Consider the following 17,904-nt stretch of genomic DNA (forward strand, 5'->3'; position numbering starts at 1 on the left):
ACAAGGGGCTGCAGATGCTTAGGGGCTATCTATCCTCATAGGAAGTCTTCTCGGATGTAATTGTCCTTTCCCCCTAGATTCAAAATCACCCTAAGCAGTGCTGCAAAATTGTTTGTTTCATCTCCGCGTAGGAAGTCTTTTTGGATGTAATTGTCCTTTCCCCCTAGCATTGATGGATTTGTTTCACTTTAGGTTCAAATTAGGGAGTCACCACCACAATTAGGAAGTTAGGGATTGTCCTTTCCCCCACATGTTGGTGCCATTCTCCCGCCCCATTTAACATTAACAAATTAATAAGAATATAACAATTAAGAACAATTTGATTAATTTTCCCACACAAACTTATACTACTTTTACTCTTGAGACTTTAAAGGGTCTAAGTTAACACTAAAGATAGAACGTGTTCCTTAAAATACCTATTCATACATTTGCTCAAGGATTGCAACCGGGTGCCTTTCTCATTGGAGAATTTTCACATTAAAACAAGACATGGGTATAGCAAGAACATAAGAAACACAAGAAACTATTTTCATGTACAAGAGGCGACCTAAAGAAGAGACAAAACAAAAAAATTTCATGTCATATTTACATTAAAAACAAGCTACTTAGTCATGCCTCTTGCTATAAAAACAAAACAAAAGAATAAAGTTCAAGGGAGTTTGGACACTACGACTCTAGACACTTTATTAGGCCCCCCCACATTTAGGGGAAGCATTGTCCTCAATGATTCAAAAGAAAAAGAAATTAAAAAAAGAAGAAGAAGAAGTAGAGAAGAAGAAGGGGTGCAGAAAGCTCACAAGGTGTTATAGATAGCAAAAAAAATGAATTTTTAGACTCTGTAAGCTGGCACGGCCGTGCCAACCTCAGCACGGGCCGTGCCAACATTCTGTGGCTGGCTCCATTTTTTTTCTTTGAAAAACATGGCACGGCCGTGCCAACCTTAGCACGGGCCGTGCCAACCTTCTGGTTCCAGGGACTTCAATTTTTTTTCATTTTCTTGAATCGTACTCGGACAATTACCTACAAAACAACTTAAAACAAAACGAAAGCAGTTAAATGCGTGGGTTGCCTCCCACGAAGCGCTCTTTTACCGTCACTAGCTTGACGAAAGATGTAAGAGTGGTTCCTCATGGAGGATCTAAGAGGGCTAGTATTGTTTCTTCTTCAACAGCTTCACCTGCATTGTAAATCTTTAGTCTTTGGCCATTAACTTTGAAAGGTCCAGTCTTTTCAGAAAAAATTTCAATTGCCCCATAGGGGTAGATAGTACGAACAGTGAATGGACCAGACCATCTTGATCTTAACTTACCTGGAAAAAGCCTTAGCCTAGAGTTAAAGAGCAGTACAAGGTCACCGCTCTTGAAGTTCCTTTTGAGGATATGCTTGTCGTGCCATTTTTTAGTTCGTTCTTTGTAAATACGGGCATTTTCATAAGCATCAATTCTAAGTTCTTCTAACTCACTTAACTGAAGTTTTCTCTTTTGACCAGCTAGATTGGGATCTAAGTTGAGGTTTCTTACTGCCCAATAGGCTTTGTGTTCAAGTTCAACCGGAAGGTGACAAGATTTTCCATAGATTAGCTTAAAAGGTGTCATTCCAATTGGAGTTTTGTAAGCCGTTCGATAGGCCCAAAGAGCATCGTCGAGCTTACTTGACCAATCCTTCCTAGAGTTTGAAACTGTTTTTTCAAGAATGGCTTTTATTTGTCTATTGGAGACCTCAACTTGTCCACTAGTTTGTGGGTGATAGGGTGTAGCAATTTTGTGTTTCACTCCATACTTTTGTAAAAGTTTTTCGAAAAGTTTAGATATAAAGTGAGACCCTCCATCGCTTATTACAACCCTTGGCACTCCAAACCTTGGAAAGATAATCTTTTTGAAAAATTTTATAACAACATGTGCATCATTAGTGGGTGAGGCAACAGCCTCAACCCATTTGGACACATAGTCAACTGCCACCAATATGTATTGATTTCCAAAAGAAGAGGGGAAAGGTCCCATGAAATCAACACCCCATACATCGAAAATTTCGACTTCAAGAATGTTGTTTAAGGGCATTTCATTCCTCTTAGTAATGTTACCGGTGCGTTGACATTTGTCACATTTAGAAACGAATTTATGCACATCTTTGAAAAGCGATGGCCACCAGAAACCAGATTGAAGAATTTTGAAAGAGGTCTTTTGAGTACTGGCGTGGCCACCATAAGAAGAGGAGTGACAGTGGGTTAGAATACTACTTACCTCGTTTTCAGGAATGCATCTTCTGAAGATCCCGTCTGAGCCTCTTTTGAAAAGGTAGGGTTCATCCCAATAATAATGTTTGAGGTCATGGAAGAACTTCTTCTTTTGTTGGTAGCTCAATCCAGGTGGTAATACTCCAGCTGCAAGAAAGTTAACAAAGTCTGCATACCAAGGTGCGTTAGTTTGTGCCAATAAGAAGAATTGATCATCCGGAAATGAATCATCCAGGGGTAACTCATTCTCATTGGTCTCCCTAAGGCGGGACAAGTGATCAGCTACAACATTTTCGGTACCCTTTTTATCTTTTATTTCAAGGTCAAATTCTTGAAGGAGCAAAATCCATCGGATCAACCTCGGCTTGGCATCTTTTTTGTTTAACAAATATTTTATTGCCGAGTGATCTGTGTAAATGATGATTTTTGATCCTACCAAGTATGGCCGAAATTTGTCAATGGCATAAACTACCGCTAACAATTCTTTTTCTGTTGTGGCATAATTTACCTGTGCCCCATCAAGGGTCTTACTTGCATAATAAATGGCATGCATCTTCTTGTCTTTTCTTTGTCCCAACACAGCCCCTACTGCATAGTCACTCGCATCACACATTATTTCAAAAGGCAAGTTCCAATCCGGTGGTTGTATGATAGGGGCAGTGACCAAAGCTTCTTTTAACCTGCAAAATGCCTTTAGGCATGCATTATCAAACACAAAATCTGCATCCTTAAGGAGCAAGCTTGTTAGTGGCTTAGTGATTGAAGAAAAATCTTTAATGAAACGGCGGTAGAATCCCGCATGTCCTAGGAAGCTTCTAACTTCTTTGACCGAGGTAGGAGGAGACATTTTTTCAATAATTTCAATTTTTGCTTTATCTACCTCTATACCTCGCTCAGAGACTAAGTGTCCTAGGACAATTCCTTCTCTTACCATGAAGTGACATTTTTCCCAATTCAACACTAAGTTTACCTGTTCACATCTTTCCAAAACTTTTTCCAGGTTAGTCAAACAATTATCAAAACTAGATCCATGCACAGAAAAATCATCCATAAAAACTTCCATTATATCTTCAACAAAATCAGAAAAAATAGACATCATGCATCTTTGAAAGGTAGCGGGGGCATTGCAAAGACCAAAGGGCATTCTCCTATAGGCAAAGGTACCAAAGGGACATGTGAAAGTGGTTTTCTCTTGGTCATTAGGGTGAATGGGTATTTGGAAGAATCCAGAATAGCCATCTAAGTAACAAAAGTGTGAATGCTTAGCTAACCTTTCTAACATTTGGTCTATAAAGGGGAGTGGGAAGTGATCTTTACGGGTTGCTTTGTTGAGCTTCCTATAGTCAATACACATTCTCCAACCGGTGACGGTTCTAGTGGCAATGGATTCATTTTTATCGTTCTTAATAACAGTGAGACCACCCTTTTTAGGTACTACTTGAACCGGGCTAACCCATTTGGAATCAGAAATTGGATAAATGACACCTGCATCTAGGAGTTTTAAGACCTCTTTTTTCACAACTTCTTTCATGTTAGGGTTCAACCTTCTTTGGTGTTCAACGGAGGGCTTATAGTCCTCCTCAAGTAGTATCCTATGTGTGCACAATGAGGGGTTTATTCCTTTAATGTCGTCAATGGTATAACTTATAGCCTTAGGATACTTTTTGAGCACATAAAGCAATTTTTCAGTTTCCACCTCATTCAGATTTGCATTCACAATGACAGGGTAGGTTGAATTAGGGCCTAAGAATTCATACCTCAAGCTTGGTGGGAGTGGTTTAAGCTCCACCTTTGGTGCTTCCTTTGGTGAAGGGGTTGGTTCTTTTCCTATTAACTCCTCTATGCCCACATCTTCCATAGGAGGAGTTCTATCTAACATCTTCTCATACTCTTTGGCGTCTCCATCTAGTTTTGTACCTGCATCACTAACCAAGCATACTTCCAAACCATCATGTGTAGTTGATGCCAAAGGGCACTCTTTCACACAACGGTCAATTATATCAAACATGCAACAAGAGTCTTTAATGGAAGGATTTTTCATTAGTTTAGCAAGTTCAAATTCAACAGTATCCTTACCAACATTAAATTCCAATTTCCCATGTTTAACATCTATTATAGCCCCAGCGGTAGCAAGGAAAGGCCTTCCCAAAAGTATGGGTACTTGGTTATCCTCCTCTATTTCCATCACAACAAAGTCCGTAGGGACGTAGATTTCTCCTACCTTGACAGGGACATCCTCTATGATTCCAGCTGGATACTTAAGGGAACGGTCTGCTAATTGTAAGGTCATCCTAGTTGACTTAAGCTCCCCCAATCCCAATCTCTCATAAAGAGATAAAGGCATCAAGCTGACACTGGCTCCTAAATCACACATTGCCCTCTTTACTATTTCAGACCCTATGACACAAGGTATTGAGAAACTTCCTGGATCCTTAAGCTTGGGTGGCAACTTATTTTGGATGATGGCACTACATTCCTCCGTAAGGTTCACCGTTTCACTTTCCTCAATTTTTCTCTTTTTTGAAAGAATTTCCTTTAAAAATTTAGCATAGGTGGGCATTTGAGTTAGGACATCGGTGAAGGGAACGTCAACGTAGATTTTATTCATCATTTCAATGAACTTTTTAAATTGCTCATCAAGCTTAGACTTGGCAAATCTTTGAGGGAAAGGAATCTTTGGTTTGAAGGGAGGTGGTGTAACTTCCTCACTTTGTGGTTTCTCACTCTCTTCTTTAGCCATCTCACCTTGCGGTTCACTAGTCTCTTCCTCACTAGGCTTGACTCTTAAGGGGTCTTCTAATTGCTTACCACTCCTAAGTGTAACGGCGTTCATTCTAGGTTGGCAAAATTGAACAACTAGAGAGAGCTGAGCCTCTAAGACCTTATTGTGAGAGGAGATAGAGTCTACTTTTGATGTAAGTGAAACAAAAGAGTCATTCAAAAGTCTAGTTTGATTTGCAAGCTCTTTGAGCTGCTCGGATTGGTTAAGAAGATAATTTTCCATTAAAAGTTCAAGATTAGACTTTTGAATAACCTTTTGGTTATTAGCATAACTTGGTGGTGTTGTTCTTTGAACCAAGGGATTTTCATTAGGGCTTTGGTCAAGACTTACCCCTTGGTTGTTTTGAATAAAGTTTATTTGTTCAACACTACCTAGTTTGCATTCACTACATGTTTTACAAGGGGATGTAGGAGTAGTATCACTAACATTAAGTTTTTTAAATTTATGGGTTAGTGCATCAATCCTAGAAGCAAGGTGGTCATAATTAGAGACTTCGTACATACCTGCCCTCTTTTTGGAGGGTGAAGACTTTGTAGCGATTTCTTCATCAGTCCATAGAAAGAGATTTCGAGCCATGTCTTCAATCAACGCATAGGCTGTTTCGAAGTCTTTGTTCATTAGAGCGCCACCTGCAGCTGTATCAACAAAGATTTTAGTAGCATGAGATAAACCATTGTAAAAAGTGTGAATGATCAACCATTCCTCTAGTCCATGGAGGGGGCAAAGTTTAAGCATATCCTTAAAACGTCCCCATGAATCGTGAAGAGATTCCCCCTCTTTTTGAGTAAATTGAAAAAGCTTTGCCCTTAGTTGGCCAATTTTTTATGGGGGAAGGAAACGGATGAGAAATTCACGCTTCAATTGGTCCCATGAGGTGATGGAACCAACTCTTAGGGAATGGAACCAATTGAGAGCTTTATCTTTTAGAGAAAAAGGGAAGAGATGTAGTCTCAAGGTTTCTTGGTTTTTCTTATATGTTACGGTGAGCCGCCAAAAAGTTGAGATATGGAGATTGGGATCCTCATCGGGGGATCTCGAAAAATAATTTTGCTGCACCATTTTAAGTTGGGCAGGCTTAATTTCAAAATCTTCATCTTCAACCGTTGGATACACAATAATAGCATATGGCTCTTCCATTGAAGGAGTCACATATTCTTTAAGAGCACGTCTTTCAGCCATGTTTGGTATTATTTTTATGCTTTCCAAGAAGTTAATGATGAAGGAAAAGAATAAAAAGTTAAAAATAAAAAGAAAAGAGAAAGAAGAGAGAATTCTAATCACTAAGAAAAAGCTAATTAAATTAGTTAACTCCCCGGCAGCGGCGCCAAAAACTTGATAGGGCCAAACCGCAAGTGCACGGCCTATCGAAGTAATAGTAGTAAGTAGAGTTATCGTTCTGCTAGGGAGTTGGTCAATCCAATTAGCTTTTAGAAATTGATTAGAAGAGAAAGAAATAAGAAGTTGGAGAGTGCAGTTTTTGAAGGTAAATAACAATAATATTAAAAAGCCTTGGGATCATTGGTTCATCATAATAACGAATCTTTTCACAAGCAAGCCTTAAACTTATAATTAAACGTTAATCCTAATTACTAAGGACAAGTTTCTCTTTAGCATATCACAGCTCCTCTCGAAGTCAGTGAGTGTATCCCTCCAACAACCACACCTATTCTCATGGGTGATTGCCTTTGGGACCCTTGAAGATCGAAACTTTATGTGTCCCAAGGTTTGCTAGACTATTCTCATGTTTCGCAACCCTTGTCTAAATTCACTTGTTCGGATATCAAAGCTCCGTGTTCGCTTTATGAATTGATATCTGTGATGATGAATTAACCATTATCAAACCCTCCGCGTTCGCTTCCACAGTTTGATAATAATTAATTCATGTTAAAACAGTGAATTTAGATTAGGAATTAGGGTAACAATTAATTAGGGTTTAAGACTTGGCTTGATCCGGATTACGTCATTAGACTTATCCAACGATCCCAAGACAAAGAAGTCTACGCACTCATGTTCATCGTAGACATGGGGGAAGAAGAGAGAATGCGATAAAAGTAAATTGCAAAGAAGAAAGTAAAACGAAATAAAGACTTTATTGAAATAGCAATTGAAATAAACAAAGTAAAAGCATTATTGTTTATGGTGGAGAGCTACTCTATTTATAGCTTTACAATTGACTTAGAAATTAAGCAACTAAAAGGGTAAAACAGTAAAGCTGTAACAGGGTAACTTGGGCCCGAAGAAAAAGCAGCAAAAGAGACTCTGGGGACGGGCACGGCCGTGCCACATGTTGGCACGGGCCGTGCCAAGCTTCTGGTAAGGGGAATTGTATTTTTGCCCCGTATCTTCGTATTCTTGTGCTGTATTTTGCTCCAGTCCTCTTTCTTTTGCTCCAAGGCACCTTCCACCATATATTTATTCCTAAAATAAAATAAAACATAATTTGAAGTAAAATATTCTAAACTAAAATAAAATGCAATAAAATAAAATCAAATCTAAAATAAAACCAAACTAAATAAGGCAATAAATAATACTATCTATGACTCATCAGTCACCTTCACGAAGCCACTGATTCCTTGATTGTTGCCAACAAATACTAGTATTTAACCATGATAGGGAATGAATATTGGCTGACACTTCATGAATTTCATCACATTCACATGCGGACAGAGCCTCAATTTCCTCTTTTTCATCTAAAGCCGCCTGCGTGTCCTTCAAAGAATTAATTTTCGCAGGCAAATTTTTTGAATGAGATGCATGCCAATCTTTCAAAGCTGATTTGATTAACTTGAATTTTTCTTTAAGCACATAACCTCCCCAACCGTCGACCTGCAAGGCTTTCCACGAAGTACTCACAAACTGATTGTAACCAGGTGTGTTTGACCAACATTTCAAGAAACGGGAAGGTCGGGGTCCCCAATTTTCTTCATCCACCGTAAGAAGCAAAGGACAATGATCTGATAACCCTCTGAGTTGAGCAATTTGTAAACAGTTAGGCCATACCAAACCCCACTCCTCGGACAATAAAAAACGATCAATACGACTCATCGAATTTCCATCACCTTTGTACCAGGTAAAGTTACGTCCACACAACGGCAAATCGAGCAACGCATTTTCTACTATAAAATGATTGAAGGACGCAAAATCCATCACACCACCATTAATTGTCACAGACCGTCTTTCCTCTCGACATCTAACCGAATTAAAATCGCCACAAATACACACCTTCTTCCCACGTAAAGCCTGAATACGAGTCGATAAAGAATCCCATAACAATTGTCTGTCAGTGCTATCACAAGGAGCATACACATTAAACAAATAAAACTCTTCATTAGATACAATAAAACGGCCGTGAATGCTAAGAACATGATCAAAACTACCACAAGACCACACCTCAACCTCCGTCGAATCCCAAATTGTCAACAAACCTATTGACGGGCGAAAAGAAAAACCTGCATGTTGTCCATCCCACAATGACAAACACACACCCTCATCACACCTTTGTAATTTAGTTTCTTGAATGCATAAAATCGACGGGCGCTTCTCCTTCACTAAGTCCCGAACTTCCTTCCGCTTTACCAGCCTACCCAGTCCCCTAACATTCCACGATAACAACTTCATCTTCCACACTCTCACCCCTCACCCACACCCTCACCACCACCTACACCCCCTCAACTGAGACCACTGACCCTCCCTCACCCTCAACCCCACTCTTCTTCTTCCTATTACCCTTCCTAGCCAGCACACCAAACATATTGTGAGTACCATTCAGCTGGACACCTAGAGATTCACCCAGACACCTCACATCCTCCCTCACCACATTCTCACTCCCATGCAACACCACCCAATGTTTCCAATCACAAGTATTTGAATTAGAAGACGAAGAATCTGCAGACATCTCCTTTGATATCAAGTTCACCGCTTTTTTCAATTTGGAAGAGCCTTAAAATTTGCGCCCATTTTTCTTTAAAATTTTCATAACTGTTTTCCGATCTTTAATGGGTAATCTTGCCACTTTTTTCAAACTATGCACCGAATGCCTCAAGGTTCCATTCACTTTCTTATCACTTTCTTATGCTTCTGTTGGGGAACGTCCGCCTTAGTACCAATAGCTTTATGCCGAGTCCATTTTGTAAGAAATTTCCGAGATGACGACACCACCCCGGCTTCACTATGGTGTTGATCACATAACCATTCCAAACTCCAAGGTCCTGACACAACAGATCGATCTATACGGGGAGGGCATGACGACATTCTATTTCTTCTAGCATTGCAAATGGAGTCCGAGCTAGAAACTGCTTGCTGCTTGCTTTCAAAACCAGTACCGTCCACCTTGGAAACCTCCTCACGGACTGTAATAAGTGCCTCTGCCTTCTGAACATCAGCATCATTAAACGAAGCAGTACCCTCATCATATGGAGTCGCACCACGTACGGATAAAGCTAGTGAGGTAGCAGGACTCTCTTCGACATGATTTTTCTTAGAATGACAGCTTGTACTAGCTTCCACGTTTAAATTTGTTTCCGCCTGAATCTCAATATCAGCAGTGGACTTTACATGCCCCTCGGATTCCACCAACTCTTTTACTAAATTGTCAACCAAGATGTCAGCAGTAGTATCAATTCCTGGATCAACTTGCCCCTCGTCCTTCTCTGACTGATTGTCGGACTCCTCCTCATATTCTTCATAAAGGCAAGCATCGTCACCAATATTAAACCCTCATTCCTCCAAAATCTTCACCTTCACCATTTCCCCATCTATCATCAGTTCCTCAAAACAATTAATAATATCAAAAGATGACGTCGCAATCAAAACTCGAGCATAATCAAATCTCTCCTTTTCCACCGAACAAGAGTCAGTGCGTAGAAAGCGACCATAATCAATGGTACACAGTTTAAAGAAAGTCTCATTCCGCGCATGAATCGGAATGCCATACAGTCTCAACCAAGCTCCCCTCTGAAACGGCAAAACTTTCTTTTCCCACCGCACAATATTAGTAAAAAAGTGTTCAAAGAATTCTTTTGCATCATTAATAATTGAGGAAACATGAACATTAGATATACTACGGATCAAAACTTTATCAGCACCCAAAGGCGTTACTTCAATATCTGAAAAACCAGCATCCTCAATTCGATTTTGAACACCTGGAATGGATTCACCGTTAATCACTGAAGCTACAACACCTTGACGTGCCCACTGAATATCCTCATCCCTAGACCTATACTTACTGATCAATTTTTGGATTGAAGGTTGCCCAGAGACTGTTGGATGAGTGTTTACCACTTTACCATACCCTTCCTTCCCACTACCAACATCTAAGCCTGGAAGCTTCTTCTTCCCCACTCGCACCACCACATCACCTACCCGTACATCCTCCACTGTTTCACCCAAATTCGCTGTCACTCCCTCCTTCACCTTTAGCCCTTTCTCACCTTTTTCTCCCTCGCCCGCTCTCTGACCCACACCCTTTCCAGCACCTACTGTCACAACTTGCTCCTCAACGGCCATCACCTTCTTCCCCCCTACCATACTAACAATACCCTCACCGTTGACCTTCTTTCCACCTCCCCCTACCTTAACCTGCTCCTTATTAACACGCCCTCCTTCCTCAATCCCCTTCCCAACCTCCCTCGTCGCCGCCTTGTCAAAGCGGGCAACCTTGGCCAAGATTTTGAAGTTTCCAAAACAGACAGCATTGACAGCTTTCAAAAGTTTACAGACATCACGAACATTGGAATACCTCACAAAACCATACACTTCCCCATCAACATTACGCCTAGATGGAACTACCACTTCTTCCAACATACCACAAACCTCTAGACCTTTGTGAAGAAAAAAATTTGATAAATATGGTGGAAAATTAGTGAAGTAGAAAGTAACAAACCGGCAGATAGGTTTATCAGGTCCAGTATCACTGTGCTTCACGACCTGTTCACTTGCAGAAGGCAACACGCTGCCATCTACATGTCTGTTCTTCTTCGGCTCTCTTCGAATTGAAACTGCAGCCCGATGTCGTGATCTCCCCAGACGTCTCCTGTCTTCATATCGTAACCTATCCTCCTCAGATTCCTCATAGTACTAGTCAGCTCTCCTGTCTTGATAATAATCTGATTCGCTACCGTTGAACCCAAACCTTGAATCCTTAAACCTAGACTGTCGCTTGCCAGCATCTTCCCAATTTCTGAACCACTTGTCCTCCAATTGCCAGTCCTGTCCTCGATCCCACTGTCGCCGCGATTTCCGCCTCCTCGGTCTCACATCAAGCAATCATCCCCATCCCCCCCTTTTGGTGGCACCCAGCCTGGCCCCCTTCCCCCCTATGTGACCTCTCCGTCAGCGATAAGGAACGCCGGAATGCCTGCTGCCTGCGATGATGAAGCTGAAGCCGGTCTTCTCTTAGTCGCTCACTCTCACTCTCTCTCATTGGTTAAGAAATATTATTCAGTGGTTGAATATAACGCTAATACATATAAAATATTGATTAACAAAAAAATATATATATACACTAACTAGAAAAGTTTGTTACTCTAGGTAGCATACAACTCACAAAAGAGATTAATTATTGATCAAAAAATAAAAATAAAATACATATAAAATCAATAGTATATATATAAAGTAAGGTTTTTTATGTCATATGTCACTTCCACATTCATTCTCAATATTTTTATTATTTTTTCTATTTTATTTAACATAAATATCTCAACAAACTTTTGATCTTATGCACTCAGTATTTTTTATCTCAACAAACTACACATCAATCAATCAATCAATAGTATATATACTATATATAAAGAAAACTACCCCTTTCAGTACATTTTTGGGTTGGAATTTTCTTTCCAAAAATACCCTTAATTTTAAATACAAATAGCCAATTATAAAATAACACGTGGATTAATAATCAATGTCACTAATCATCACCGTTAACTTTCTTTTATCACTGTTAACAACAGATCAAACTCACAAAAAGTTTAAAAATTATATTTGCATTCTTTATGTCTCTTCTCATGAATACAAATCGATCCAGAATTCATCATAGTACCCTCTGATCACATCTCATCACCTCTAAAAAATTAGAAAGATCCAAGGCTCACGAACTTGATTAATACTTCTGAAGCACCATTGAATGAAATATCTTTAAGGTCCACTTCATGAATTGAATATCTTTCTGTTTTATCATTCGAGCAATTTACTTTCCGCCAACATTACAATTCAAGCTTTGTTTTTACTTATTTTTGTTAGAAGAATGAAAGAATCAGAATTTGAGAAAATCAAAGTTGAACAATAATCACTTATGAAAAATAATAATCCAAAGTTTATGTTTTTTCCTGCTTTATTTCTCACGAGTCTATGAGTTTTTTTAATTTTTTTTAAACAAAAATAATAGCCGATGAGGATTGGACTATAAATCCTCTAAAAAAAATTAGTAACAAACGTGAGCAAAAAATATTGTTAATGATTGGACTTTAAATCCTCTAAAAAAAGATTAATAACAAACATGAGCAAAAAATAATGTTAAAGATTAGACTTTAAATCCTCTAATAAAAGATTAGTAACAAACATGAGCTAAAAAAAAAGATTAGTAACAAACTAAGCAAAAAATAATGTTAAAAATTGGACTTTAAATCCTCTAATAAAAATATTAATAACAAACGTGAGCAAAATATTATGATTCAAAATCTTTTAGAAAAAGATTTGTTAGCACTATATTAAATGGACTTTAAATCCTCTAAAAAAAAATTAGTAACAAACGTGAGAAAAAATATTGTCAAAGATTCGACTTTAAATCCTCTAAAAAATATTAGTAACAAATATGAGCAAAAAATAATGTTAAATATCAGACTTTAAATCCTCTAATAAAAGATTAGTAACAAACGTGAGCAAAAAAAATTAGTAACAAACATGAGAAAAAAATAACGTTAAAAATTGGACTTTAAATCCTCTGATAAAAATATTAGTAATAAACGTGAGCAAAATATTATGATTCAAAATCTTTTAGAAAAAGATTTGTTAGCACTATATTAAAAATATTAATAAGTAGGGTTCTCACAGTTCATAGTTCGTTCCCGCATTGTTTAGTTTTTCTCAACCTCTCTCCGCCCTCTGTATCAGAATTCAGAATTAACATTTAAGTTTTATTTTTTCTTTCATGTTACAACTAATCAAAGTTGATTAATTTTATGGATTATTTGACTTTGCTGGTTTATAAGTGATTATGATTCAAATTATTTACGATTAATTTTAAGAATTATTTGACTTTCCTGGTTTATAATTGCTTATACAAACTATGATAGTGTGTTTTTTTTTTTTTTTTATCTATAAGCACACCTTTGTTAACCAAAAATAGCCAATTATAAAATACCCTTAATTTTAAATACAAATAGCCAATTATAAAATAATACATGGATTAGTAATCCATGTCACTAATCATCACCGTTAACCCTCTTTTACCTCTGTTAACCAAAGATCAAACTCACAAAAAAGCTAGCACAAAACAACAACTCATGTTACTTTTTTATCAGCCAATTTTATGTTGTACATCTGTGTTGTTCCCCTCAATACAACAGACAAAGATTGTCAAGTATTTTCATATCCCTTCCACAAAAAACATTATTCCATATTATTTTATTGATATAAATTACTCATCCTTAGTCTTTGATCAATTGTAACAAACGTGAGTAAAAAATAATGGAAAAGATTGGACTTTAAATCCTCTAAAAAAAGATTAGTAACAAACGTGAGCAAAACATAATGTTAAATATTAGAATTTAAATCCTCTAAAAAAAATTAGTAACAAACGTGAGCAAAAAATATTGTTAAAAATTGGACTTTAAATCCTCTAAAAAAGATTAGTAATAGACGTGAGCAAAAAATATTGTTGAAGATTGGACTATAAATTCTCTAAAAAAAAAGATTAGTAACAAACGTGAGCAAAAAATAATGTTAAAGATTGGACTTTAAATCATCTAAAAAAAGATTAGTAACAAACGTGAGAAAAAAATAATGTTAAAGATTGAACTTTAAATACTCTAAAAAAAATATTAGTAACAAACGTGAGCAAAAAATAATGTTAAAGATTGAACTTTAAATCCCCTGGAAAAAAATATTAGTAACAAACGTGAGCAAAATATTATGTTAAAGATTGGACTTTAAATCCTCTAAAAAAATATTAGTAACAAATGTGAGCAAAAATTAATGTTAAAGGGCAGACCATTCCCAATGTCGGAATCTATCTTCCACCACATGTTTTCAGTCATTGTCAATTATATGTAGCTTTATCGAGAGGAGTTTCTCAAAATTCAACAAAAGTTCTCATTAATGAAGGGAAAATAGAAGGAGAAGATGGAGACTTTACGAAAAATGTAGTTTTTAAAGATATTCTTTTATCGCAATCATAACAATGTTTCTTTTACATAAAATGTCATTTATACATTTATGTTATGATGTTACTAATTACTATTAGAATAAACAATAAAAGATCATTATTTTTTCTTTATTTTATATGCAGACAAACTAAAATATGTTGAGTTCATAAATAATTGTTATATAACTTGACAATATTTTGTTTATAAATCAATATATCAATAATTTTCATTAATGTTTAAAAATTTAAAAAATTTAATCAAAATTATACAAACAAACATAATAAAATAATCACATGAGTTAGCGCAGTAGAAAGAGCGGACAGACGGGCACGATAGTGCCCGTCTTTCCGCTAGTATATATAAAGTAAGGTTTTTTATGCCACATGTCACTTCCACATTCATTCTCAATATTTTTATTATTTTTTCTATTTTATTTAACATAAATATCTCAACAAACTTTTGATCTTATGCACTCAATATTTTTTATCTCAACAAACAACACATCAATCAATCAATCAATCAATATCAATAGTATATATATAAAGTAAGGTTTTTTATGCCACATGTCACTTCCACATTCATTCTCAATATTTTTATTATTTTTTCTATTTTATTTAACATAAATATCTCAACAAATTTTTGATCTTATGCACTCAGTATTTTTTATCTCAAATCAATCAATATCAATAGTATATATATAAAGTAAGGTTTTTTATGACACATGTAACTTCCACATTCATTCTCAATATTTTTATTATTTTTTATATTTTATTTAACATAAATATCTCAACAAACTTTTGATCTTATGCACTCAGTATTTTTTATCTCAACAAACTACACATCAATCAATCAATAGTATATATATAAAGTAAGGTTTTTTATGCCACATGTCACTTCCACATTCATTCTCAATATTTTTATTATTTTTTCTATTTTATTTAACATAAATATCTCAACAAACTTTTGATCTTATGCACTCAATATTTTTTATATCAACAAACTACACATCAATCAATCAATAGTATATATATAAAGTAAGGTTTTTTATGCCACATGTCACCCACATTCATTCTCAATATTTTTATTATTTTTTCTATTTTATTTAACATAAATATCTCAACAAACTTTTGATCTTATGCACTCAGTATTTTTTATCTCAAATCAATCAATATCAATTTTATATATATAAAGTAAGGTTTTTTATGCCATGTGTCACTTCCACATTCATTCTCAATATTTTTATTATTTTTTCTATTTTTAAAAACCAATATTTTGTTTAACAAAAATCGGGTTTTCGGGCTACTTGATCGGATTGCTCCGAAACATCCCCAGAAAATCAAGAAAAATTCAAGGACCATGACTCCCTTAGAAGGGAATTCTTACGGGACTCCGCCCCTCAAAATCCAAAATTCCATCGTTTAGACCCATTTTTCATTTTTATTATTTTTTCATATTCTCAGAAAAATCCGAAAAAATTTCCATTAGTTTTATTTGATTTTTAGAATTTTTTGGTACTATTTTTATATTTTTATGATTTTATTTGACAGGTTTTTAGCATTTTTTTACTTAGTTTTTTTTGTTGTTTTTAAAAGGAAAACTCAAAAATTGTTGAAATGTGAGAGAGTCTGATGGCTGATTATACATAAGAATTGTCCGGATTATAAAATCCAAAATAGTAAACATGAATCCGAATTTTAAAATCCGGAATGCACAAGGGCATTTTTAGAAATTTTATAGGGCACGAGAGAAGGCAATATGGTGGGAAAGTAATAGTCCATGTTTAAAGGACCCAAAACTATTACCACTTGGACTAATTCATTATTGATTTTGTTACACTTTTTATTCTTGCATTGGACATTCATCTCATCATTTATATTTATTTTTAATTTTTTTTGAAATATTTATATTTATTTTTATGATATTATTATTGTAACACTCATACTAGACGTATCTAGAAAGTCTAGCATGTGCGTTATCTTTAGTACTGGATACATTAAATTTTTACAACAATAAAACTTCGAATGAATATCAAATACAACAAATGTGTTCGTACCATAAGTTTACAACTTAACTTGTCTAATACATAATGTATACATCCTTGAAGATCCACATCATCCGGCATCGGGTACGAACCAACACTTGTCGCAGCATCCATTCGGCTACTAGCTTGCTAAACCATCCTGATATCTGAAACAAATAAGGATTGGGATGAGACATAATGTCTCAGTGAGTTCCACCTAACCCTAGGCTATAGGCAACCACGGGGGAAACCTACGGTCACCACGTGTCTACATTACAACCTGCCGGTTGATTATACGTGTGTGGGGACTTGCTTTCTTAGACGGCGGTGCTTGCTAGGGCCGTCTTAATATTCTTAACTTGTTATAGGCTTCTCTGCTATACGTGTCATGGCGGTTAAGGGGGATCTAAAACCGCATTGCCAAGATACGGTCTACGCATCAAGGCCTACACTCACTAAAGTCATGACACGACTCTAACCGGACGATTAGGGGAAACCTAAGTTCGTCGACGGTATAACTCTCTTAACTTGCTTACTTACTTACCTACTTGGATAATTTGTATTAATAAACTTACTTAAACTTGCCACAAAAGTGACTCTTTCTAGCTTGCTAGCTCTTGACTTTCTACTTCTATATTCTTTCTAGTTCTTGACAGTCTATGCCAAGGCTCTATGACATAACACACATAAATGTATGATGAAAATGCATAGTCAACTTCATTAATTATGTTAGCGTGTAACAAACAATTATCTTGAATTCATTTTATGGATTAGTCCCGAGTGGAGTAACCCTGGAAGTTCATCCCTTACTACCGGTGAAAATGCCTTGCAATAGCGCACCGGACTCCCTTAGTGAACGTGCGGGTCCCTTACAGCTTACCCCGTTCCCCTTGGAGAACCTTTTGTACCCAACCTTGGTTGGAATACAAAAGACACGGCACCTTAGCTTAGTGAAATGCGGCTCCCTTGCGGCTTAACCATTCCCCTAGGGGAACCCCTTGAATCCAATTTGGATAACAAGAGACATGACACTCTTTCTTACTTTCTTATAAGTCTTAGTCTTATGCATGAAAATAACTTAAACATGCTATCTCTTTTACCTCGGACCCTTAACGATCCCACTAGAGGTAAACTTAATGCTTACTTGTCTTACTTGTGAATAGATATCAATCGATTCACGTCTTGCCATACTCGTATGGCACTTAACTCTTATGCGGGGATAATAATTATATCGCACCACACTTATCAAGCATACTTCTAATGTCTAGCTTTATATTCTATTTTTTGACAACTATGTCAAGGCTCTACTTTGATTCCCTTCCTTAACGGTTGACTTGCTACCCGTTCTTATCTTACTATTCTTTCTTTGCCATGCGTTGCTAACTATGCCAAGAAATCTTTACTTAAAAGTAGCCAATAGAATCTTGGTTTGAGGGGTTTATTTTTATAAAAGACTGCTCGGGTAACACCGGCTTAAAGGACGTCAACAAGACCTGAGACGAGCAAACAA

The 17,904-nt window shown here is 36.5% G+C and overlaps 2 protein-coding genes and 1 non-coding gene across 3 annotated transcripts; 1 reads left to right on the forward strand and 2 right to left on the reverse strand.

The window, feature by feature from the left end:
• The first annotated feature begins 5,721 nt into the window (after positions 1-5,721).
• On the forward strand, positions 5,722-5,828 carry LOC146920602 (small nucleolar RNA R71). The gene has a single exon (XR_015013052.1). It is a non-coding gene; the product is annotated as a small nucleolar RNA R71 (small nucleolar RNA).
• Positions 5,829-5,837: 9 nt separating this feature from the next.
• LOC146920603 (uncharacterized) lies at positions 5,838-6,194 on the reverse strand. Its single transcript, XM_085711175.1, has one exon. The coding sequence runs from the start codon at positions 6,192-6,194 to the stop codon at positions 5,838-5,840; it is 357 nt and encodes a 118-aa protein (XP_085567301.1).
• Positions 6,195-7,559: 1,365 nt separating this feature from the next.
• Positions 7,560-8,910, reverse strand: LOC146920604 (uncharacterized). Its single transcript, XM_085711176.1, has 2 exons — positions 8,702-8,910; positions 7,560-8,607 (listed from the first exon to the last, which is right to left on the reverse strand). Exons 1-2 carry the CDS (start codon positions 8,908-8,910, stop codon positions 7,560-7,562), a joined length of 1,257 nt encoding a protein of 418 aa, XP_085567302.1.
• Positions 8,911-17,904: the final 8,994 nt, after the last annotated feature.

The sequence above is a fragment of the Medicago sativa genome, chromosome 5 (assembly GCF_051527215.1).
Source record: "Medicago sativa cultivar Bolivia chromosome 5, Bolivia_mono, whole genome shotgun sequence".
In the NCBI taxonomy this organism is placed as follows: domain Eukaryota; kingdom Viridiplantae; phylum Streptophyta; class Magnoliopsida; order Fabales; family Fabaceae; genus Medicago; species Medicago sativa.